Source organism: Aricia agestis, chromosome 10 (genome assembly GCF_905147365.1).
Source record: "Aricia agestis chromosome 10, ilAriAges1.1, whole genome shotgun sequence".
NCBI classification, from domain to species: Eukaryota; Metazoa; Arthropoda; class Insecta; order Lepidoptera; family Lycaenidae; genus Aricia; species Aricia agestis.
Window position 1 is genome coordinate 12,069,963 of NC_056415.1, and position 26,734 is coordinate 12,096,696.

At 38.4% G+C, this 26,734-nt stretch overlaps 2 protein-coding genes across 10 annotated transcripts; one reads left to right on the forward strand and one right to left on the reverse strand.

The window, feature by feature from the left end:
- Positions 1 to 795: 795 nt before the first annotated feature.
- On the reverse strand, positions 796 to 26,459 carry LOC121731122 (adenylate kinase 7-like). Of its 7 annotated transcripts, XM_042120467.1 has the most exons (16): positions 26,120 to 26,459; positions 20,708 to 20,866; positions 20,101 to 20,228; positions 19,676 to 19,803; positions 19,183 to 19,335; positions 18,859 to 18,940; positions 18,678 to 18,764; positions 18,294 to 18,452; positions 17,986 to 18,105; positions 17,640 to 17,824; positions 16,355 to 16,446; positions 16,095 to 16,199; positions 15,404 to 15,685; positions 15,007 to 15,134; positions 13,844 to 14,002; positions 13,056 to 13,303 (listed from the first exon to the last, which is right to left on the reverse strand). In XM_042120467.1, the coding sequence occupies exons 1-16, from the start codon at positions 26,361 to 26,363 to the stop codon at positions 13,097 to 13,099; spliced, it is 2,418 nt and encodes an 805-aa protein (XP_041976401.1). In that variant the 5' UTR covers positions 26,364 to 26,459; the 3' UTR covers positions 13,056 to 13,096. The 7 variants fall into 7 exon arrangements, 6 of the variants coding, with proteins under 6 accessions (XP_041976407.1, XP_041976404.1, XP_041976401.1 ...); XM_042120468.1 differs by lacking the exon at positions 17,986 to 18,105; XM_042120469.1 differs by lacking the exons at positions 20,708 to 20,866; positions 26,120 to 26,459 and adding an exon at positions 20,395 to 20,522.
- On the forward strand, positions 22,330 to 25,698 carry LOC121731129. 3 transcript variants are annotated; one of them, XM_042120480.1, is made up of 7 exons: positions 22,336 to 22,562; positions 23,298 to 23,408; positions 23,721 to 23,834; positions 24,413 to 24,520; positions 24,891 to 25,004; positions 25,122 to 25,229; positions 25,413 to 25,698. In XM_042120480.1, the coding sequence occupies exons 1-7, from the start codon at positions 22,447 to 22,449 to the stop codon at positions 25,624 to 25,626; spliced, it is 885 nt and encodes a 294-aa protein (XP_041976414.1). In that variant the 5' UTR covers positions 22,336 to 22,446; the 3' UTR covers positions 25,627 to 25,698. The 3 variants fall into 3 exon arrangements, with proteins under 3 accessions (XP_041976416.1, XP_041976415.1, XP_041976414.1); XM_042120482.1 differs by lacking the exon at positions 23,298 to 23,408 and having other exon boundaries at positions 22,330 to 22,562; XM_042120481.1 differs by lacking the exon at positions 24,413 to 24,520 and having other exon boundaries at positions 22,331 to 22,562.
- Positions 26,460 to 26,734: the final 275 nt, after the last annotated feature.

Genomic DNA, 26,734 nt, shown 5'->3' on the forward strand with positions numbered 1-26,734 from the left:
TTTCACGCACACGTAAACAGATTTGTACACACAGATGTAATTCAATTTTGGTTTCGTTTGAAAGTAATTGAAAGCTCGGAATTGTTTCTCTATTCCGCTAGGTATATTACTTTATGGGCCAGACGATTGTGCGGGTAAGCGGGACCCTAGACGATCAATTTTATAATGCAATATCACGTACTGTGCAATAATATTGACCGTCTAGGGTTAACATTGAACGCGCCCGCCTTTCAATCTTGTTGTCAAATAAGTTGTTCAATAAATATTGTGTGTTATTGCGCAATAAAATTGATCGTATAGGGGCCGGCTAACTTAATTCTATTATTTTAATGCAGATTCGTTCCTAATATCTGCAAAATAGTATTTCCGTGGAATTTCAGACAGAATCGAAGTGTTCTATCGTCCTTAACACCTCCATCGTGGGTATCGCAGACACAATCGATTTTCAATTGTTATGCGACAGCCGGCTATCGCTTGGGGATTGATGGGTTAATTAATACTTCTAGGGATGGCGCAATCACCTTGCCGCAAACCCTCAAATTTTCATTAAGCACAGTCATTACTCATTATATTCTGAATGAAATTGTTTATGATTCAGTTTAAGAATGTAACTTGAGAGGCCTTGTAGTGTCTGTTAGGTCGTTGTTGATTGAACTGTTTTGCCCTGGCCCCGTTGTTACTGGGTACTGTTGACCGTTCTCAGGGTAAAGTAGTTCGATCGTGATTACTAATGGACTTTATAATGATTGTGACACTAAATAAAAGCCATCTTAATAATTATTTCGTTTATTTTACCACAAAAACTTACCTAATATGATCATGACTGAGAAAGAAGAAATTTTATTTCAATAGCTAATCTGGGTAAATTCGGATACACTTTACAAGGTAATTTCAGATGATTCAAGTTAACGCTAAATCAGCCAGCATTTTGTTGCCTACACTATTATTCAGTTTTTCACTCATACAAGTTGTCTGTAAGCCAATTTACGCAGATTCTGTCATTAATATTGTTGTATTTTTATTTAATTAACAAAAAAATAACAATCTGTTAGTCACTATACGACATTTGATGCGCATCTATGCAGTGTCAACCAAAGAAAACACGTGCTGATTTAGAACTAACTTGAACTATGTATCCGAACTTAGGCGCCTACCACACGTGCATGCTTGACCACAGTTTTGCTTGCGCAGGCCGGCTTGTACACTGAACATTGTGCGTGTAGTTGGTATAACGGTAGTATGCGCAAGCCCCAAAGTTTGGCTTGACGGTTTTTAAACTTGCTTGAAATTCTGGCACGCGCAGACAAGTTAGTTAGAACGCTTGTTCTTACAAACTTGTCTGCGCGTGTGGTTGGACGTTCAGTTTTCAAGCCTAGTTGTTTATACGCCGTCGATCTCGGTAAGAATGTGGCTTGCGCATGCATAACTGTGCCGTGTGGTAGATAAAGTCAGTCTTCCGTCTTTTCATGCGAGAAGCATGCGCCAGCAAAACTGTGGTTAAGCATGCAAGTGTGGTAGGCACCTTAACCGCATTATCCCTTTATTTTTAAGATTTTAATTTTCAAACCATAACATTATGGTAAGTATTCTGTATACCCCGGCGGCGGCGAATACTGGGGCGGCTGAGAGTGCTTCGGTTTCACTTTCAGTGGGATCGAGGTTTGAGGCATTGGTGGTTCTTTCCACCTGAAAATAGATAAAGTGAAATGTTATTTGCAAGTTAAGGCAATGTAGGGTGACCAACTGATTGACAAGAAACGTACCATGCATCGGATTTCGTTTATTTCCAAACCAACTAGCAACAGACTAGTTATAGCCACGATTAAACTACCATGGTCTTAACCAGACCAGTAGCTTAGACCCTTTCGAAAAAAAAAAAAAAAAAAAAAAATGCATCGGATAGATATACAACAGCTAATCTCACGCCAATAGTGTCAGTTTATGACCGATTGGATAACGCGAGTAAAATAGGAGAGTATCCTTGTGTGCGCAATAACACCCCTGGGCACTAAATAACCAGCCACCGATACAGAAATTGACAAAAGCTATATTATAAGCTACTTGATGACGCCCGCAACTCCGTTGTGCCAAAACTTGTGTTTATGAAAAATATCCTATGTCCTTTCCCGGGACTCGAAGTATCTCCATAGTCCATGCCTGATTTCAGCAAAATCGATTCGGACAGACAGGCGGACGCACTTTCGCATTTATAATAATACGAGCTTTTGCCCGCGGCTTCGCTCGCGTTAAGAAGTATTATTATATACAAACTTTCATTTTACCTGCATGCAAAATTTCAGCCCGATCCGTCCAGTGGTTTGGGCTGTGCGTTGACAGATTACTATGTCAGTCACATTTGAGTTTTCCATACTAATCTATATATATATATATATATATATATATATATATATATATATATATATATATATATATATATATATATATATATATATATATATATATATATATATATATATATATATATATATATATATAGATTAGTATGGATAGCCCACCACGGCACTAGACTGAGGTTGTACGGCGGGTGCGGGCGCGCGCGGCGCTCGGCCCGCTCGCGGCGCAGCAGGTCGGCGTCGCGCGCCGCCGCGCAGCCCGCACGCTGCGTGAAGTAGTACACCAGCTCCACGCCCGACAGCAGCGAGAAGCCCAGGAACAGGCCCGCCATGCCGCTATTATAGTGAGTATAATATACCTACCAAGGCACCAGACTGAGGTTGTACGGCGGGTGCGGGCGCGCGCGGCGCTCGGCCCGCTCGCGGCGCAGCAGGTCGGCGTCGCGCGCCGCCGCGCATCCCGCACGCAGCGTGAAGTAGTACACCAGCTCCACGCCCGACAGCAGCGAAAAGCCCAGGAACAGGCCCGCTATGCCGCCGAACGATACTGGAACATAAGAGTTTAAAAAACTAAAAGAATTCGATTTTGTTCGAAAATTTTTTACTTAATAACATCCCCAACCCGGGGCACGCATAAAGCGTTTCCCCTATACCATAACGCCTCTTTTAAATATATATATATATATATATATAAGCCATAAATAAATAAAATATATCTAGGTAATGGGTATTCCCCTACACAAACAACGTTTCCTTGGCGTGAGTAATTGTCTGTGTACTTACGGAATCTGTGCGGCGATAAACGAGGTAAGTGGGAGATAAGAGGCTTGAGCAAAGCCAATGAGTGCATATACTTAGTTCTTATTTTATCTTTATGGTACGTCTATAGGATTATTTACATACGACTCAAGGATTATTTAATCTGTATAAGTAACAATTTATAGACTTCTGTCGGTCAAAGTTAATCAAGGATAAGGATTATGTTTTATATCAATGTTGGCAAATCATTTCCTAAAGCAAGTAAAGGAATAAGTAGACAAACTTATTAGTTATTACAAATTGATTGTTGATAAATGCAATTTGTTGATAAAAGATATTACAGACAACGGAAGATACAGATTGTGATATACAATATCAGAATAATTATTATTGTCAAATGCAAGTGTGTCTTTTAACCTCTTTAAACTCAAACACTGAATCGATTTTCATGGAATTTGGAGATAATGTATAAGTGTCCCAGGAAAAACATAAGACACTTTTTATCCCAGAAATATTTACGGTTCCAGCGCGATAAATAAATTTATGTGCGAGTGAAACTTCATAAAACATCTAGATACTAGTTGATCTAGCCTCACTTTTATTTGAAATGACTTACCCAGTAGATCAACCCAACCGAACAGCACCTCACGTTTGTATCGCACCATGGGCCACGACACAAACTCCGTTTCCAACGAGTTCGTTGAAGTGGAAAGCTTGCTCGGACTGAAAAAAAGAGGATAACCACAGAAATAAATCAAGATAGAACGGCTAAGCGGGTAGAGTACGCGTGTTTCAATCTTGCACTGCAGTGCAAGATTCGTTGAACGTTCATTCAGTCAGCGCGCACGTGTCGACTTGATTACACCGGAGCGGTTGTGCAAAAATGCCTCATTGTTCAGTGTTTAATTGTAAAAACAGAAGTACGAAAGTGAATTGGTCAAAAGGAGGTATTTCTTTCCAGGGGTAAGTTATTTGTTTTAACTAAAAGCAAAGCAAAAATTTATACGAGCGATTCCATAGCAGCGCACGCGCATAATGAACACTATGGGTCAAAGGTCATACCAAGACGCAAACGCGATCTCTTGCAATGAAACGTTCTTGTTTATTAATGAATTTCTATCCTATTTATGAAATGACTTCTAAAGTTATTTTTACGCAATGTTAATAGAAAACGGACCTTACTGAAGATAATATAGAGGCAATATTGCAAGATATGGTCACATTTTCACTAGGGGCTCTTATCGAAAACGACAAAAGTTATTTAGCTTTCATCGCGGGTTTGAGCGTGGCGCCCGAATCAAAAAACTCCGTAACGAAAAACACCTAAGTATCATTCATTTAACATCGTTTCAATTTAGCATACCACCGCCAACGCCCCACCATTATGACTGACGATACGGCGTTGCCAGACTTCGGCACGGTGTTTGTGTGCATGCGACTAGACGTATGCGGATTATAATTGCATAAGTTGATAAAAATGCTATGCAATAGCTTTACCGCGGCAGTCCTCGAGTGCAACATGTATTTTTTTATTACTGTACATCTGACCATCCCATATTCTCTACACTCACTCGATATCAGTGAGTTTCTCCACCTCATACACGGTGTGTGTACAGCCGAGCTCGCAGGCGCAGCGCGCGGGGTCCGTTATGGCGGCCGCGTTCTTCGCGATACATACTAGCTCCTGAATGGTACAGTAGCGGTAGCCTTCTGGAAATTATATTTACATTAGACATATTTATAGGTATATCTAAGCGGCGCATTTATCCATTTCTGTGGGCGCATTATTAATGTTTACGATTATATTGTTTCTGTGACCAAACATTAAAAAACTACAAAGCTTCTATCCTTACTTTTGTTGCATTAATAATTATAAATTAGGAATTGCCACTCTTATTAAGTTTAAAGTCTATAAAACTATTATTGGAAGTAAATTTAAATACTAAATAGTAATAATATCTTACTGCCGCACTCAGAGAATAACATTAATTACTTAACTGTAATTAAATTTTTAATATAATAATAATATCTATGGACGCTTCACACCACGTCAGTCTGGCCCCGTGGTAAGTACCTGAAGGACTTGTGTTACGGGTACCAGACAACTGAAATATATTTAATACTATTATACTATACATATATTTAAGATTTTTATTGTATTATACACATATTTAATACACATCCATGACCCAGGAACTTTGAAAACTTTTTGTTCCGTCGGCGGGATTCGAACCCGCGACCCCCGGCTTGAGCTACCAACGCGCTCACCACTGAGCCGCCGAGGTCGTCAAAGAGTTAATAGCCGTATTTACGTAACAATCACATACTTACCAATAATGTTTTAAGTATCATGTCGACCACACACGATAATCATAATTTTCAACAGATACGGCATATTACGTTTCATAATATTCACACATCCAAAACCGTTAATACGTACTGATTTGAGGATAAAAGTGCGGCACGCATTTACACGCCGCACGGCACCGCTGCATTCGACACTGTCGCATGCACGCAGAATACGTATAGATGTTCGACGTCTCTAATTTCTGCTCGTCAGCGAAGATGCACCTATATTATGTAATTAATTGTAATTTGTACTGTTGTTTAATTAATACTTACTAATAATATAAATGCGAAAGTGTGTCTGTCTGTCTGTCACCTCTTCACGGCCAAACCGCCGTGCTGAACCGTTTTGCTGTGACATGGAGATACTTCGAGACGTGGGAAAGGACATAGTTTACTTTTTGTCCCGGAAATATGTGCGGTTCCCGCGACTTAAACGATTTTTGGTGCAACGGAGTTGCGAGCTTCATCTAGTTTAATGAATAAAAATAATGTGTACCATCGAGGAAATTGATTTCTAGGCAGTTGACGGACCTACGTCATTTGGTCGGCTTATGTCAATTCAATGTTAGCTGTGAATTGTGATCAGTCGGCTGGGTTCGACTTAACGCGACGAAATTACTTAGGTCCGCCATTTGCCTAGGAATCAATTTATCTGATAGTACCTCCTCTGGCGGATAGTGAGCTGACGAGCGTCCTCTGTGGTGTATGTGTGTTTGACAGAGAACGACACCTTCTCGACGCGCCTGTCCCAGGAATGCTGTGCAGTCTGTTCCAACCCTGCCATCTCCTCGGTTGAGTGTATGTAGATCTGAAATGCAAGAACTGCTGATATACATAACTGCTGGCTTACCGCATACATTGTTGCAGTATCGGGCGCATATATCACAGATTAGCAATGTATCGATGCAAACACATCCAGCGTCAACTCAACTCCTCAGCAGAGCCCGATCTAAAGGAGGGCGAGATGGGCATATGCGGAAAAGGGCAAAAAATTAAGGGCGGTAAAATTGACTTATTTCTATCTTATAACCTATCCATTACTCATCCACCAGCCAAGTTTGAGAAGTATACCTTCCAACCTACTTTAGATTGGATAGTAGAAATATTTAAGTATTTTACTTAAATGTTTCCCCTATTATCCCCCAAAAACAACTAGCAAATTTATGTAAAGGGCGACAAAAATTATCTTTGACCGGAGCCGCTAAGCGGGCCCTGCTTGACCTCAGCAGTATAATCTGGTGCCTACTACTCTTATGAAATCAGCCCTAAAATTAGATATAATCGTAAGAAATTATTACGTCAATGGTAGTGTCGTTTCTGAAGGAGTTGAACATGAAGGACCACTTGGCGTCCGTCTCGTGGATGAACGCTTCCGTGAACGTGTCCGTTTGGGTTCGCCTGTAACAGAGTGATCAGTTAACTTCGTAATCTCATACAGCTTATAGAAACTTGTCTACTTGGGCCATTATGTCAAACATAATATAGCCATCAGATTAATAGTTTTATGTTGCTATAGTGAAACAAACATACACATACATAAAAAAACAATCTATTGTCAAAATATCGCCTCGCATTTAGCTTTACTGTAGTTAGATAAAACTAACCAAGGCCAGGTGGCCCATCTCGGTGAAGACGGGCGATACCATGTCGCAGCACTCCTCGCTGTCTCCCTTCCACTCGCAGTCGTAGAACAGCACCTCGCAATGCCGCACCACCTGGCTCCATCCACACTGGCACTATAAACTCACCACGGCCAGGTGGTCTCGGCGTACTTGGGGTTGAAGTCGTAGCAGAAGCCCATCTCGGTGAAGGCGGGCGACACCATGTCGCAGCACTCCTCGCTGTCGCCCTTCCACTCGCAGTCGTGGAACAGCACCTCGCAATGCCGCACCACCTGGCTCCATCCACACTGACACTATACACTCACCACGGCCAGGAGGTCTCGGCGTGCTTGGAGTTGAAGGCGTAGCAGAAGCCCATCTCGGTGAAGACGGGCGACACCATGTCGCAGCACTCCTCGCTGTCGCCCTTCCACTCGCAGTCGTGGAACAGCACCTCGCAATGCCGCACCACCTGGCTCCATCCACACTGGCACTATAAACTCACCACGGCCAGGTGGTCTCGGCGTGCTTGGAGTTGAAGGCGTAGCAGAAGCCCATCTCGGTGAAGACGGGCGACACCATGTCGCAGCACTCCTCGCTGTCGCCCTTCCACTCGCAGTCGTAGAACAGCACCTCGCAGTGTCGCACCACCTGGGTATAATCATAAAGTTAATATACCTAGCGGAATAGAGCAACAATCTCGAGCTGTCAAACTAAACCGAAATTGGTTTCATCTGTGTGTAAAAATATGTGTACGTATACACTTACACAAGCATGATTGAACATGATTTCTATGAGATTAAGTTGTCAACATGCGGCACGTGCCGACTGGACGTCAAAAAAAGAGTGTTGCTGTCAAGTATCACACGTCTCTTTTTACCGCGCAGTGTTACTTATAGTGACATCTCTCTTGCTCAAGTCTTTGTTTCTCTATTCCGCTAGGTATATTAACTTTATGGGTATAATAAAGGCTGTCTTTTCATCAAACTCTCAGACCCCGAACATTCTCAAGAGCATCGCTCAGTTTACTGAATTTCCATAAGTATATATTTTTTTGTTCACAGTTAAGTATAAGCGTTGTCACGTAAATGTGAACGTAGACTCAATAATGTATGTTCCAATAGCGCAAAGTGTATGTCCCATAGTGTGCGCCGTGGAAAGGCAAGAGGGGCGCCTTGAGTCGATCCTCCATCATTATACGAAACCGCAATATTAATTATATTTTAATTAGCGGGTAGATAATTAAATATTTGTTCATTATTATTTATTATTTACCTGCAGCTGCTTAACCAAACTATAATCAATAAATATGTTTTTATGTATCTTTTTCTAATAGCTAGGTAGAGTAGGGCGCCGTGACAAAATATTTTGACGTATAACTGCACCGCAGGCTGAAAAAGATTGGGAACCCCTGGTCTTAGGATTAGGCTCTTCATAAACCATCACAAAATATGTCACATTTAGAGTTTACATTAAACTTTATATAAAAGTCTCAACAATTACACTCTGCAGATAAGCGATACCTATATTATGTTTATAGCAAAGTAGAAACAATTAAGGCAGCGATTTACCTCACTAAATATAACAGTATAGCTACTACAATTACTGTTTCAGTAAAACTAATACCGTAATAATGGACCGTACACTAAAAACCGCCTGTTTAGGGTCGACAGCTGGCTCCAAGGCTTCTCCAGGTTTCCCCACTAACTCCGGAGCGGTGAACTCTGACACTCGGTCCACTATCGACTGGTAGCTCAGCGTGGATAGCCAACGTAACATCTCCTCCGCTTTCGCTGGCGGATCGTCGCCCCATACTCTGTAATTATACATCGTCTCTGTGTTTCTGTCACATAATATTAAGTACCTGGATGACCGAGCTTTGCTCGGTATAGCGAACACTCATTGACTTCGTGTTACTTAACAACGCCATCTGCTGGAATAGCTTTAGCTGCTGTTGTGTCGTTAAAGCAATAAGTTGCTCACAAAATAGATTATTATTCGCCAATACACGTCGGCGTCGTCGTCTGTTGGCTAGGTAATATATCAATAAAAAATCCATAGGTATCGACCCGTGACCCGCGCGATCGAAATTATACTGGTCGCTGCGAGAGACGGGTGACCGTCGCGACCGCCCGCGACGGTCAGGCGGGTGCACGGCGCAGGCGCCCGCGCCGGGTACACGCTCAACGCAGCGAACGCCCTTAATATTGCGGCTATAGGAAAATCTATGTTGTCTATCAAAACTTCTAACTTTAACTTTAACACACTTCGTTTATTATCAGACTGTCAGACAAGGACAGCAATATGGATTATGTTACGTCTTTGTCTGATTTGTTGAAAAAGCCACTGTAATCATAGGATAATCTTTTTATAATTATTGTGGTCTTAGAAATTTCAATTATTACTTGGAAATATATTCTTGTAGCAATTCTGGATCTACGGGATCCAGGTCACAAATTGTTACCGCAGGAAAAGGCACGTCCCAGTTGTGAAAGTCTGTGTCCAAACCTAGAAAAACAAGTAAAAGGTTGTTTCATTACTAAAAAGGGTTTAAAATATAATAATAATAACGTCTTCGCTTTCACACAATTTTTTTTTACATCTATTAAATTTTGTAATTAATAATATAACAAACTTGAAATCGTATTTTACTGATTAATACAAACCTGTGATTGTAGGATTAGTCTGAAACTTCTCCCATAAACTAACAATAATGATGCACGTTGCCACAGCACCTACTGCAGTAAAACTGAACCACATGAACCTGAAATTTTATCAACATTAATCACTGTTCATAATATTATCCAAGTTATAAAATAATTTTGAAGTGAAAAAAAAATATATATTTCCACATTTTTCATAATGAAATTTACTATACGCAAGTACTTTATTTCAAAATCTATACGTTCTACGGCTACGACTTATAGTTACGCGTCGTAGTACCTCTACGGTCGTGTAGTAGCGTTAGGCGTCGTAGTACCTCTATGGTAGTGTAGTACTAGCGTTACGCGTCGTTGTACCTCTACGATTGTGTATGTAGCGTTACGCGTCGTAGTACCTCTACAGTCAACGGTTGTATACGTAGAGTTACACGTCGTAGAAGCTCTACAGTGGTATATTATGTAATACTCGTATTACCACTACTGTCGTGTATGTAGCGTCACGACTCACGCGTCGTAGTATCTCTACCGTTGTATATGTAGAGTTACGCGTCGTTGTACCTCTACGATTGTGTATGTAGCGTTACGCGTCGTAGTACCTCTACGGGTGTATACGCTTATATATATATATATATATATATATATATATATATATATATATATATATACTAGATGTCCCGCGCGGCTTCGCCCGCGTAAATTAGAAATTTTACAGAATCCGTAGGTACATTTTCCCATAAAAAATATTTCCCCCGTTTTTCCCACATTTTCCTGAGTTTCTTCTGTCGTATTAGTCTTAGAGTAATAATATAATATAACCTTCTCGATAAATGATGAGTCTTACTCGATAAATGATCTATCTAACACTGAGATAAGTTTTTAAATCGGACCTGTAGTTTCTGAGATTGACGCGTTCAAGCAAACATACTCTTCAGGTTTATAATATTAGGTAGATATAGATTTTTTTTAATTATCGCTTGACAAACTCGAGTCTCGATCTAAAAGACTATGAAATGGTATGATATGGTAGTGATGATGATGATGATGATGATGAAGAATGTAATTTGCATAGTAGCATATGCTTTCTGTTCTTAAAACAACGCCGAAACTCCCAAACTTGTATCTATAAAGAATCAGGAATTCTCTCAGCACCTTCCGAACCACGGTATACCAGGTATATCTCGGTGCAAAATCTTACTTGTTGGTAGCATATGCTTAGAATACTTCTCACGAAACCGAAGTCACCATATGTTTCCCTATAAGTTTTGAGGAGTTCCCTCGATTACTTATGGATCCTTCATCAGATCACCACTTTTCTGAATATAATACCAAATTGGGATGATACCCTATATACCAAAAGAAAAATTTTGAAAATCGGTTAACAAACGGCGGAGTAATCGTTGAATATAAGAAAACGAACATAACACCTCCCCCATTTTGAAAGTCGGTTAAAATTGTAGCCTATGTGTTATTTATTTAATATTTTAATCAGCACATGAATTGAATAACAAAATTTTTTTCAAATTAATCGTAGCACCATCTGTCAGGACAAACTAAAATTGAAATAGAATAATATTGAATGCGATGATAGCGCCGTCCGCCGGATCTAATGTAAAACATTCCAAAATCAACAACTCCTTATAAATAAGAAATTAATTGAAAAAACATTTTCCAGTAGACCAAACTGTAAATCTAAACCATTCTCGAATCTCCACGAACACACACAAAAAATTTCATCAAAATTGGTCCAGTCGTTTAGGAGGAGTTCAGTCACATACACACGCACACAAGAAATATATATATTAAGATATATATATATATATATATATATATATATATATATATATATATATATATATATATATATATAGCTTACTCGTACTACTTGAATATAACACTATATAGCCTAACTTAGCGCAGTTATTCTACAGGAAAGTAATAACATTAGGCGTTATTACTTATATAGAAGGCTACTCGTATGTAGTGATACGCATCATAAATCATAATACTGCTACAGTTATAGACAACGTAACTGTTCGTCGTTCCATTTACTTCTATAGTGGATTACGCATCAATTATCATCTATACTTACATCTATATTACATATAAATAAAATTGGAGTGTCTGTTTGTAATATTGTAAGAACCGTTTTTTACTACATGCATATGAATTTATATACGATACATACACCAAAATAACATTTTTTTTAATTTTTGTCTGTCTGTCTGTCTGTTTGTTCCGGCTAATCTCTGAAACGGCTGCAGGAATTTTGCCGGGACTTTTTTGGTAGATAGCTGATGTAGTAAGGTGTAACTTAGACTACTTTTTAACTGACTTCCGGCTGGAGGTATTTTGCCGGGACTTTTTTTGGTAGATAGCTAATGTAGTAAGGTGTAACTTAGGCTACTTTTTAACCGACTTCCAAAAAGGAGGAGGTTATATTTTACTTTTTTCATATTTGTTAGCGGACTATCCATCTTTGTTATTATACTATGTTAACGTGGACGAAGTCGCGGGCAACAGCTAGTTACGAATATAATTTTAACCCTTTTATAGCTATATCTTACTATGCAAAAATACTCACTTCTCACAAAACGGTCGATCCTTTTCAGCGATATATCTTACACCGTGTAACGTTGAGTTGTTAAAAAACTCCGTTGTCTGATGTCGTAGACTGTCAGCCAGGAGAGGTAGAAACCCGTCATCATTCTTGTGCTTTTGATGTTTAGACACAGAGTTGTTACGAGACGGTCTCACTGTTTTTTTCACTTTCACTTCGGGGTGTACCCTCATATTAAGGGATTACACATTCCATGTTTGAAACGTGACTCATGACTAAAGATATCAGATTCAACGACAATATTGATTCAGTCGCGTGACAGATTTGTTTGTAACTCCAATTAGGTGAAATAATACTACATAATGGTTGGATAATTTTCCATTGTACGGCACATAAAGTCATTAAAGTGACTTCAATACCTATTGAGAACTATGTTTTACGAATATACAATGACCGAAATTTTAATTTAATGTAACATAGTAAATTAAATCTTACATTTACAACATCATGTTCCACGAAAAATATTTAAGGCTAAGAACGAATAAGATCAGTCTTATCCGTTTTAAAATCTTGCTTCTACATGGATACAATCATCATCAATCATGAATGTTATAAAATCTGGTTTATCACGGAAAGATTAAATGAATTCGGGATTATAAGCAATAATACGAAATTAATCGCCACCGTTTACTACGTCATAATGTTGAAAGAAATGTTATGCGCAAATAAAACAAGACCTTTTAATCGAATATAGTGACTTTAATGGCAAATAAATATATTTTTTTTCAATCATAGAACTATAATTTACTTTAATTATAAGGAGAACATGTTATCTATCTTTTTCTTTATAGTCGGTCCTCCGGCATCGACATCAGGCGGTAGCAGTGGATCTATCTTTATGTCCAAATCTTTCATGGAATCATCCAGCATCTTTATTTTCTTCAAAAGCATTTCAGCTTGTAAATTAAATCCCGGCTCCAACATCTTTCCCGTTGGATTCATCTTGAATAAGTATTCAGCCTAAAATTAATGATTTTTACAGGCATCAATCATTCGTAATCAATCAATTTACGGATAATTCTAGATACCTATATAACGAAAGATTTTTGAATTTTGTTTTTCGAAATCGTAATCTTAATACTCATCTGAATGTAATTATTATCGTCGTATTTATACAGTTCCGTGAAACTTTCAAAATAAGATTGATAATGGCAACTGATTTCGATTAATTTTATCTATGCAGTATCTACCTATAAAATTATGTCTATGCTCACATCTAAATTATGTAAAATTAAGTTGCCTACCAAGTAATTTTTGCAAGACCAAATTGGTACTTCATGGGTGAGAGTTTGAAAAAGAATGCTGATGCACATCATGATTTGAAAGGGTTTACCTAATGCAAAATTCCAGACAAATAAACCATAATAAAGTCAGGCATTAAAAATCATGCATAATATCCAGGTTATAATGGATTTAGAGGAGAAATCTAAGTTTTTCCCAATCAACTACAACCCGTAAAATTTAATACCTATACCAAAATCTTAGATCTGTGGTTCTTACTAGGAAATCAACGGGATCATCGGGACGGACTCTGGCTACTTCCAGCAGAGCCGTGGTGAGCGTGGGGAAGATGTGGTTCATGAGGTATTGACGCATCGGCTCCGTCTCCGCCGCCAGAGCCGCTTCTTCCTCTTCCTGCATCGATGCATACACCTCGGCCTAAAGTTTATATATTACTAGATGACGCCCACAACTCCGTTGCACCAAATTTAGTTTATCGCGCGGGAACAGACAGACAGACACACTTTCGCGGTTTATGTTATTAGTATAGATACCTTTTTTTTATGAAATAAGGGGGCAAACGAGCAAACGGGTCACCTTATGGAAAGCAACTTCCGTCGCCCATGGACACTCGCAGCATCAGAAGAGCTGCAGGTGCGTTGCCGGCCTTTTAGAGGGAATAGGGTAATAGGGGAGGGTAGGAAAGGGAATAGGGTAGGGGATTGGGCCTCCGGTCAACTCACTCACTCGGCGAAACACAGCGCAAGCGTTGTTTCACGCCGGTTTTCTGTGAGAACGTGGTATTTCTCCGGTCGAGCCGGCCCATTCGTGCCGAAGCATGGCTCTCCCACGTATACCTAAGCAGTAAGCACCCTGCACTGCAAAGGGGTTCGAACATTTTTGTATGGAGCCTGGCATATCTAGCCGCCGGCCGTTTAGATTTTTTTTTATTTCCGAGCACGATAAAAGTGGTATATTTGGATAGAGTACAATGTACACTTATACAGACAAAAAATGAGTCCAAAGGACTCAAATGGCGATCTTTACTTCCAAATATCTCGGAAACGTGACAATTTAGGATACCATGTTATTTTTTGTTTGTATATTTTTTGTTTGTAAAAGTGTACTCTATCCAAATATACCACTTATTTTGCTCGGAAAATTTGAAAAAAAATCAAGATGGCCTATGCCACAAAGGTTCGTACCCCTTTGCAATCTTCTTGTGGTGCTAATAACGATAAAGATAAGGATCAACAATAAAATTTGTCGGCATCATAAAATAACGCGAAACGTATCCTGAAAAGAAATGTGCTCACATCGAAAAAGGGGATATTAAATGCTCGGTCTAAAAAAATTATAAGTTTTTTTAGACCGAGCATTTAAAATTATAATGATGAATGGTGATATTCCCTTGCTTATGCAAATTTTACAAATATCCTTACCCAATACTCCATATTCTTCTCTCTAGTTTCCTTCATTTTCCTTTCCAACTCTGCCTGTTCCTTTGCTTCTTTATTTTTCTTGGCATCTAGCTCAGCCTTAGCTTTTATTTCAGCTTCTATTCTAGCATCTACGAGTAAGCAATCGATGAATTACGCAAAAGCCTAAAGTAAGCATAATTTTATAAAAATCCATTATGTGAATAATGTAAACTGTAAAGCATATTGATAAAAAAGCTGTATTTAAAAATCATCTCCAAATTCCTAAATGTTCTAGACTCTTTAGGTATTAGAGAACTCTCCTTGAGGAATAAGCATATTGATTCAAGTAAATTTACAATTTAACCAAAGCCTATTGTTATTACAAAAGCTAATATTGCTCAGCAAATATTTTACTTACCTATCAATTTCTTATAACGACAAGCTCTTCCCAGGCGCAAAGTGACAGCTGAAAACGCACTCTTCATGGCATAATCATTATGATCCCCCACAGTACGCCTCATAGGGTGTATCTCTAATTCTTCGAAGTAACTCAATGGTGTCGTCTCATTAGTGTCCCCAGCTCTGAATTCTCTCAGCCGTTGTAAGACAACCTCTTCGTCAAATTGGCCATCGCCGTTGGGTAGTCGCATTGCCTTGTCGCATATAAATTCATCGGTAGCTTCTAGTGACACGACGATATCTGTAACAATATTATTTCATATCGTCAGTATGTACTATGAGAGAAATTGCAGATGGTTATGGATCAATTTTAGCATAGCAAAATAATTTGTTCAGGTTATGTTAAGCCCAGTCCACAGATCGCGACATAATTGACTCTAATACCCAACCAAATTGCGTAGGTCCGCATTCTGCCTATAAATCAATATTTAGGTAATACTTACAAAAAACATTCAAAGATTATTTTGCATATACGCTATAGCTACACTATATATTTATTAAAATTGATAGGCGACTATGTTATTGAAAGATAGTCGATTACTTCCCACAAGTCCGGTATTTAGCGACAAGTGTTGTTTTGTATCACTTCACAGCGATAAAACATATTTAGATAACTAATATTTTTAATAACAGTTGTATAGAGACCACACCTGGCAAAAGCTTCTTTAACACATTGTTATACAAGTCAACATCTTCGTCAAACGTATCTTGGTCCTCACTTGCGACAGAATTTTCCTCCTCTCCGATATCAAACACTGTGAAAAATATATCTTAGATTATGTGTATTGTTTGTTTCATAATGATATAGTTTAACTTAAATGTTTTTAACTAGCCTAAAAATTTTACATAAACACCACTAGTAAGGACTGTTACTCTGGAAATCTTTTATAAAAACATAAAAGTAATTTACATAGAGAGCATTCCTGCAGAGTTGTGGGTACTCCATCCAAAACCCATCCTCTGTTTAAAGCATCTCTTCTTAACAATCTCTCACGTATGTATCTGTGAAAACAATGGTAATTAAATTTTTAAACTATTTCCCTTTATGAACCAAGTCTTATATAAAGATTTAAAAAAAAACTATTTTCCTATGATGCTTAAGGCAATCTAGGTACCTAAATCTTTTAACGCTTATTTCAAAAACGAGTTTCTCATGAGAAATCGACGGCTGTTGCTCAAATTTCAATTCCTGCTCGATCATAGGCATAGGCGGTGACTAGTTAGTAAGGAGCCCTGATTAAATAAAAACCAAGATAGAGTCCACCAAACTGTGCTACTTTAAGTTATCTTACCTAATCTCTTTTTTATGAAATAAGGGGGCAAACGAGCAAACGGGTCACCTGATGGAAAGCAATTACCGTCGCCCATGGACACTCGCAACATCAGAGTAGCTGCAGGTGCGTTGCCGACCTTTTAAGAGGGAATACGCTCTCTTCTTGAAAATCAGGTCGTATAGGTCCGGAAATACTGCTGGTGACAGTTCGTTCCAGAAATTTACAGTGCGCGGCAGAAAGTTACGCGAGAAATGCACATTGGAAGACTGCCACTCATCAAGGTGATGAGGATGGTATATTTTTCGCGTGGGACGATAGCGAAAAGTTGCAGGTGGTATGATTCCGAACAATTCCTCAGAGCACTCCCCGTGATACAACCGATAGAGGATGCAGAGTGAAGCAACATCTCGGCGTAATTCCAGGGGGTCCAAGCTGTTTGAAACACTATGGCAGTCAACAATTCGAGCGGCCCTTCGTTGGATACGATCTTTGCAAGCCATGTAACATAGTTTGAATCACACATGACAGACGTGGGAGAGCCACGCTTCGGCACGAATGGGCCGGCTCGACCGGAGAAATACCACGTTCTCACAGAAAACCGGCGTAAAACAGCGCTTGCGCTGTGTTTCGGCGAGTGAGTGAGTTTACCGGAGGCCCAATCCCCTACCCTCCCCTATTCCCTCCCCTTCCCATCTCTACCCTCCTCTATTAACCTATTCCCTCTTAAAAGGCCGGCAACGCACCTACAGCTCTTCTGATGCTGCGAGTGTCCATGGGCGACGGAAGTTGCTTTCCATTAGGTGACCCGTTTGCTCGTTGGCCCCCTCATTTCATATAAAAAAAACACATGAATAAATAATATACCTACCTCAATAAGGTTTTTACTTGGTATGAGGTATGAAGTATGTATAAAATGATTACCCAATAATCTCTTCGTTACTAAATGGACGACCAGATTTCAAGAGTGCTAGGGTCTGTCGAGTCGTTTCTCTATCATCATCATCATCGTCTTCTTCTTCGTCCGAGAGCGACATATCCGATCGGGGTGACTGTTCTTTCATCTCCCTTTCCTTGTCTTTCATCTCCCAGTAATTCACACGAAATTGCTTTAGAAAAAAAAGACACAACTTGTAAAAGTAATTTTAACAAAAAATGCATTCTTGTTAATAACTCACTCTTTACTGCCTTTTTTGGCGGTTACTTATTGCAAACATTGAGCATAATAGAGTAAAAAATTAACAGAGTATCTATTTAAATATTACTATACCGTGTAATCAATCGTATCATGTATGATGTTGTCGTATGAGACATACACGAGACCATACGCTTCACAAATCTGTTTCGCCAAAGTCGTCTTTCCAACTACCGGTGGCCCGTAAACAATTACCTGAAGACGATGTTATAACTAAAAGCTATGCTAAAATTGCATAACAATTAAGTAACTAACCGAACCTAAATTTTAACTAATAGCAACATAATAATTATTGCTCTGTACTTTTACAAACAAACAATATACGAATATGTAGCATTAGTATTAACTAGTAGTATTATTTTTAGTTAAAGTTAACAATTTACCTTAAAAGGTTTCAATTTCCTAGCTTTGGTGAACTGCTTCATAAGAGTCGGCACGTTTTCTTCAAACGTCATTTCCGATGTCCATTCTAGTCCCATTTCTTCCACTATGAAGACGGGCTCCATGCTTACATTCAACATTATCATGTCATACATTCTTTGCTACAATATAGAATGTAAACTTTTTACTTCATCAATTTGATAAATACCAACTTCGCCAATGTGTGTTGAAGATAATTATCATTGTCTATTTAAAATAATGTCAGTTTTTTTCATTTCGTATAAATGAAAGTGAAGGTAAGCCACTATAGCAATCGTTGATGAAATTGGAACTAAAAGCAGCTAAACTAATAATTATATAATAATATTATTAGCTACAAAGCTTACGTCTAATTCAGGTATTAAAAACGCCTTTTCAGCTGGAACATTCGTGAACATTCCTGAACCAGATATTCTGCCGAGAGCCTTGATGATCTAAAAGTAATATAATATGAATTGAAATTGTTCTTTCTTTCTAAATTATTTCTTCTTTAAAATTATCATTTCTGAATTCAAGATACTGGTATACCTCTCTTTGTTTCATAATATTCTGTTCCACCGCCAAAATGTACAGCTTTTTAGGAAAATTTTCAATCAGTTTGTATATAACTCTGAAAAACAGATTCATTTAATGTGAATTGACAAATACGAGTCAATTCACATTAAATGAATGAATATACAAAATATTATGCAATAATCATATTATAGTATAATGAATCTACAAAACATTATGCAATAATATTTAAAAACAATGCAATGTGACGCTCTAATACATTTTCAATTTCTACAAAAAGACGATGATTGCTTAGGATTTTACATAGGTAAGTCAACAGATTTTGTCTAAAAAACGTACTTAGCTAAATCCTGAACGTTTATGAGTGGGAGGAAGTTTCCTCCAGTGGATATTATGGGCAACAATGGCTCACATTCCCAAGCCTTCTGGAACCAGTAGAAAAGTACATCTTCTTGTCCGCCGTATGTTATACCAGACGCAACCACGATCGTACTGTTCCAAAGATATTCATTTAAAACCGATAGAAATGTTTAGTTACTGTCTATTTTGATGAGAAAATATTTGCCTATAGAATTAAGTGAACTAGCTTTCTTTTCATTTTGCGTATGAAGAAACGCAAAAAGCAGAAACAGTTTACCTCAACAAGCCTAATGTCTAGTTTACAACCAGTGCACACCCCAAGTCAACAAAGACACTCTCTAAAAATAAAATAAAATTTGGTTATTTTATTTTTAAAAAGTTCCGTTTCAATCAAATAAGAATAATTCATCAAATAACTAAAGGTTTTTACAAATTACAATATACAAAAAACTACATTGTACTTTGCACCGACCCAATTTGAGGTTTGAACTTTCTTGCCATGCCGATCACTTCGTTTTCAATATCATAGTGCGTCCGGAAATTCGGATGAGGTTTCCGTTTTCGGAAATCTGTTTCGATGAATGGCATATCTGGGGTATCCTAGAAAATCGAAAAATTTAACCATCGTGAGCATTTAAATCATGCGTTAGAACTACACAACTTTTATATTTCCTATCGAGTTTCACCAAGAAAGTCGTAGAAATTATCCAACTCATTACTAGTGCCCGGTTTCTAAATTCTAAGGTTTTCGGACAAGGATCTTTTTGTAATAGCGTTGATTTTTGGTAAGTATTTGACGTCAGCCAATCCAAATAAAGATAGATAGCAAAAGACAAACTTTACAGGGCATTAAATTAATCCATAACAAGAATCAATCAGTGGACAGTGTCCTCTTACCGGATCCAACGGTTTCGTGAGAGCCCAAGTCATTACAGTGGAAATCAAAATCAAATAGCGCTTTTTATAATTTTCGCCTTCTCTTCCTTCGTTTAATTTCGACTCAATTTCTAGTAACTCTCTCAGCACTGAAAAGTAGAACAGCTTATCGGCACCATTCTCAGAGAAGTGATTTACAATGTTTATCCAGATCTTTGTTATCGTCAAATTGGCTGTTTACTGTTAAACAAATAACTAAGAGATTACAGATAAACAAAACTAAGTAACACCTAGGCCAAATCAATGGACATCGACCTTAAAACAATCGGAACGTTATCGAATAGCGTTGCGTCGTCGTCGCCGCTATGTTTCAACGATTTGACGGACAAGAAAGGTAGCGCCGCACTGTCACGGTCGGTGCAGTGACAACGGAGAGTGCGACCGATTGGCCGAGACTGATATGGACGCGTAACCGTTGGCGTGGTAATCTTGTAGCATCTGATAAGTTATCGCGTCTTCGCAGCGTCAACGTCTTTGGCATACAATGCCATCTTTCGTTGCAAAGACGCAACGAAAGAATAAGGCAAACTGTCACTGCTTTATTACTTTTGTAAACTACATAACTTACGTTTCAAAAACTCTAGAATCGGTTTAAGAGAAAGTGAATTTTCGCTGGTGATGTCCAAAATGACCGTTCCGCAGCTGATCATTTCGGCCAGGCACTCAGATTTTGATATGATTCTTGACACGAAGTCCATGTTTGTTACATGAGGATCGGTTACAGTACCTGTTGAGAATAATATTGTTACAGGAATCATACAGTGGACATTATTACATTAGGTACCTAAGATTTACTTACATAACTGTGATTATAAACAAGAAAGAATTTTATCAACACTGCAGCAAAATTAGGATCGGAATCGGATTGGGATATAGTCATTGAGATTATTTTGAGGAGTAAGCCAGCTATAGTAAGAGCGTTTGTGCACTACACGGAATTTTACCATCCGGCGCGGCGCGGCATCTCGATTTCCGCCGGACGGTAAAATTCCGTGTAGTGCACAAACGCCCTAATGCTGCTTTTTTAATGTGATTCCACTTCCAGCCAATTATTATGGTCGCAGGACCGTAATCATGAAAAAAAAAACCGGCCAAGTGCGAGTCGGACTCGCGCACCGAGGGTTCCGACAGCTTAAAGGTATTATAGACCTGAGTATTTGGTATGAATTTCAATTACCTCTACGCGTTTATGAGGAAATGGGTAGTAAGTTTAAAATTATTAAAAAAAAATATATTATGTGATGTAACTAAAAATTTATGGTTTTCGTAATTTTTCCTTTATCTATGCTATAAGACGTTGCTTCGTACCAAATTTCAAGATTCTGAGTTCACGGGAAGCACCCTGTAGGTTTTGATTCCCTTGCAAGTGTCGAAAATTTGCGGCATAAACGGCTGTATCTTTTGATTGCGTTGGCTTAGAAGTTTGATTTTTTCACAGCTTCAAGGGACAGTAGACCTGAGCAATTGATATAAATTTCAGCTTCATACCTCCACGCGTTCCTGAGAAAAAGGGTCTTGACAGACGGACAGACGGACAACAAAGTGATCCTATAAGGGTTCCGTTTTTTCCTTTTGAGGTACGGAACCCTAAAAAAGATACTACGTAGAGTAGGATCTTAATATTCTGCTTTATGTCGCCGTGTCTAGATAGAGCAGTCCATATAAGATCGTCTGTTCCGACATGATTAAGCGACGTTCAGAGTTTCAGACGAAGGTAGCTATTGCATTATCTTATTTCTCATGATTAGGTAAATATTTCATAATAATCTATGTCGGTGTCTTAATCAATTAAAAGATAAACGCTAATATTTTTTGAGGATGTTTTGTAAGTTGTATTACCGATAATTAAAACCGTATAATATGTGGGTATCCGTACGATTTACGAATCTCATTTGCATTTAAGTAGGTAATATTATTGTATCAGGTATTATTCATAAAATATATTAAAAATTAACAAAAATGCGCAGAATTCAAGGGGCGGTATCAAACATGAATGTGAGGAGCTAGCAACTAACAACACAGTTTATTTCAGGCAAATGTAAACAAAGCGAACAAAAATAGAGAATTTTAGTATCGGAACGGGCTTTAAGAGTTTAGCTGTGATTCGCTACATTATACTTCAGACTACCTGTATCTATTCATATTAATTATATTAGATACGATTTTAAGATAAGGACGTTTGTTATCTTGCGACTCGTTATAAATGATGGATAAGCGATAAAAACAATTAAATCTGAAGTTATATAACGACGCTCCACAACAAACCGTGTTTTCTGGAAAGACGTTTTCCAAAACCAGTGTATCAAAATGTCAGTTATACTTGTGTTCCTTCTGGGATTGTGTTTGGCGAGTGGTAGAAATGTACCCTTTAATGTGGATATTCAACAGAAAATTGATGCTTTCTTAGCCCAAAATTATGGCGAGTAAGTACTTTTGGACTTTTAGCTACATTTTTATCGTATTACCTACCTAAATTACACTTTTTTGATGATTTAAAAGTATTTATTTATAAATAAATAAATTCTTTATTTCCATATAAACAATATTATAACATAACAAAACAACTTATGGCAAGGAATATATACCTAGCAATTATACCTTTCTAGAATATAGAATTTATACCTTTCTAAACCTAATAAGTTAGGTTAATGTAGCTAAGTACCAACATTTTCTATACTTTTGAACTTTTAAATAAAACGAAAAGTACAAAGTTTGAATTCATTATTAATTTTCTTTGTGTAAACATAATTACCTATGTGCTATTGTTTTGATCAACTTGCAAATTGCAATAAATTATTGTAAGGGACCGATAACAATCAGAAGATAAGGGTGTTCTTTGTTACGCAAAAATAAATAAATTAGCACCGAAATCGATGTTAAGTTATTATTTATCGAGATACCACTCGCAACGCTGGCAGATTCTAGAAGATACGATTTACTGTTTACATCGGCGGTAGATTAGGTATAGATACGATGAGGGAGTCAAAAGTACTGCTAAATGGTTATAATATTACACACCGTAACGTCCTGCCGAATGCCAATTACATTCAATCAATCCAACCAGTGTAGATTAGCAGCAGTGGTAGATTCAAGAATGTACGCTTTGAATTGGTGGTTAAAAATCTACCCACTCAAAGATCACGAATGTTCTGTTATAGGAACGTCATTTATAGTGGTCGTAACATGATCACAGTTCCGCCGAACTGTCTTCCAGGACAGGCCTTGGTCAACGGCGTCTGTCGAGACATCTGGAGATCCAACGCAGTAACGTAACTAACTTTTATACTATTGAAATTAGAGATGCCAGAATATTTGAAGTCCGTGAAGCCAGAGCACATTTTGCAAGTCGGCTAAGGAGACATACTAATTGTCTCCTATACTATACTCAATCACTTATTTGACGCTATCTTACTTCCACCGCTCCGCGTAACTTGTTTGCGAGTGAAAGAGACAAACTTTACGTGGCTTTAGGCCATTCCAAACTCTCTATCCAAAAGCCGAATTTTAGAAGCGCTCATTGCAATAATAAGAATTAAGAACAATAACCACATAACAATATTATGCTCGCAATTTGTTTTCAGGGAGAAGAATATAATTAATCCCCGAAATATGGTGACGGTACCGACCAACTGCCCAGATGGCCAGCAGCTAGTCAACGGCGTGTGCAGAGATATCTGGAGGAATGCCGCTGTGACGTAAGTATGTTATCAATGGACTAAGCAAGATTGTACCGGTAATTACGATGACGTAGTACGGAGTCGAATCCAGATTTCATTAATAACTACGACGACGAAGTTTACAAACATTAACAATAATGAAACATAAAATAAAGTCGGCCACCAATTATATATGCGATAAATATTTACGATCTGATAAGCTTTTATGCCCACCTTAGGCTGCCTTTCCACCAGAGCTGAGCGGAGCTGTGTTGCGAGGAATGTGTTTTTGAAAACCAATAGAATCGCTTCATTGACATGACTTTGCCTTGACATCGCTCAGCGCGGCGATGCTATTGGTTCTCAAAAACACATTCCTCGCAACACAGCTCCGCTCAGCTCTGGTAGAGCCCTTGCCCCCTAAGAAATCAGTTCATTTGTGGAGGGCCGAAAAAGATGTAAATTCCTACTCTTTTTTATTTTTGGTCTATGTTATCGTAATTAATAAGCGACGACCACTTCGCTGAAGGTATTTCGTAGAGTTCGGTTCGCCGTTCCTAGCATTCGAAGCTGTTGGTTACTCCGCATACATTTCAACATGTGATATTTCATTACAGGCCAAGCAGTATCCCAAGAAACATGGTGACGGTACCCACTAACTGTCCAGACGGCCAACAACTAGTGAACGGAGTATGTCGAGACATTTGGAGAAATGTCGCTGTGACGTAAGTATATTTCATGAATATACTAAAAGTTAAAGCTTTTCAAAGGACGATATAAGCTATATCAATTTCTCGAATCAGGTACTTGGTTAACCACACATTGTCATCACTACAATACCTGTACGTAGCCAGTCTCTACCAAAACCCTTTGATTTGATCTCAAGGGCACCCGAGGGATAATATGTTAAATCTGACTATGGACCCGCAACGATATCAGACAAATGTAGGAGTTTAAGCGTAGAAGCCGTGGTAAATGGGCGACATAAAAGGAGCCTTCGAAAGAGCTCTTTCGGTCAGGCAAAAGCGTCACTATATTACAAACACTTAAATTAATAATAACAGATAGAACTTTCAACTGAGACTCAACTTTCAGACAAAGGAGTGTCATCAGCCCCCAAAACGTGGTCACTGTGCCGACGAACTGTCCAGAGGGTCAAGAACTGGTGAACGGTGTCTGCAGAGATATATGGAGAAACTTTGCAGTAACGTAAGTAGTACTTATTAAACGTATACGGGTAGATCAACCGTATTAACGCTACAAATGGAAAACTATGAGACCATAAACAAGGTTCGTTGAATTTAAGGGATATTCTTTACATTACAGTCAAAGCAGTATCCCGAGGAACATGGTGACAGTGCCGACCAACTGCCCAGTCGGCCAGCAGCTGGTTAGCGGCGTGTGCCGGGATATCTGGAGAAGTGCCGCTATCAGGTAAAGTGACCAACATGAAAGATAAAAAAAATCTTATTAAGTTATAAGCATTGCAGAAAGTAATGCTTGTTGCACCCCCTTAAAACTGGATGACGATAATCCATATTTTCATTAACTAAAAACTTGAAGTCATAGATAATTTAATCACCAAATATTCCAGGGTGGTATTTATTTAATTTACAGGGACAAACAATATTTAGAAAATATTCTCAAGGCACTCACGCAAGGAACGTACTACTCGAGAAACGTACGCCAAGCCGATGGAGGCGAGATCAGTATAAGTGCTGACGATATACTAAGGATGAACGTCGACCGGAACATTATAAGCGTACCCAACCAATGCCCGGATGGATACAGACCAGACTCTTTTGGGATCTGCCGTGAAATCTTGCCATAGAAATGTGATAATCCGACATAAGCATAATATACAATATACATATACTTACCGAATTATATTGTAACATTAAAACGGTTGTTTTATATTTTTTGCCTACAGGTAAACAGCTAGTACCTAATTAATAAACAAAGATTCAGACTGTACTAACAGATATAAGTTGCATTGTTGTTTTAGGCTGTTTACACACGGCGCCAGTGGCAGCGGCACCGCCGCGGTGGTGGTGTCGCTGACTGTCTTAACATTCGTAGTTATATTAATCCCACCATCGAAAAGAAAAATTCAAATAGCAAACCTGCTCGTAACTAAATGTCAATAATACTGGTGCTGCTTTTGGGATTATGTAACCCTACCGTCTTGAGTCTTGACCATGGAGATATCAATAGTGCGTAAATAAAAAAAATATATTTCCAGATAAGAGTTATTGCGCAACAAAGTTGCAGGCAGATGTTGCCCGTCAATATAAATCATAAACCTATTGGTGGGAATAACTTACCAATAATTTCATACGGCTGTCCGTTTTCTAGTGCTATGTTATTTCTCTCCTCGTCTGCTGGAGAATTGGGTTTTGAAGTTTCTGTTTCGGGTTCGGTATCTTTTTTCATGATTATATTAGAAACTTCTTTAATAATAACAGGTCCATGGTATGAGTCCAAGTTATTGATGAAGTAGCGTTTGGAAGAGAAATATTTCTTCCAATCTCGAAAATCCTGTGATGTTGGAGACGTCATCTTCTTCATGTCTGATTAACTGCTTATTTAGTTACAACGTTTATTTCAAAAAGAATATAAACTACGTGTTTAGTTTAGAATAAAAGCTTTTAAAAACAAACAAAATCAAGAACATCCAAAGCTAATTTGACAATGTGACAACTTTTTTTTCGTTGTCAAAATAAGTAAGTATACAAAATTGCTAACCCGGCCGCACATTATCCGAAATAATATTTTCTGATCAGAAAAATTCGGATTTCGGACGCCCGCCGGAACGCACTCTGTTCATATATTTTGTTGTGGACCCCGCGTATTATCAGAATTCTGACGTGTCAAAGTGTGAGCGTGTCGGGGCGTCAGAATTCTTCTGATCAGAAATTCGGATAATGTGCGGCCGGGCT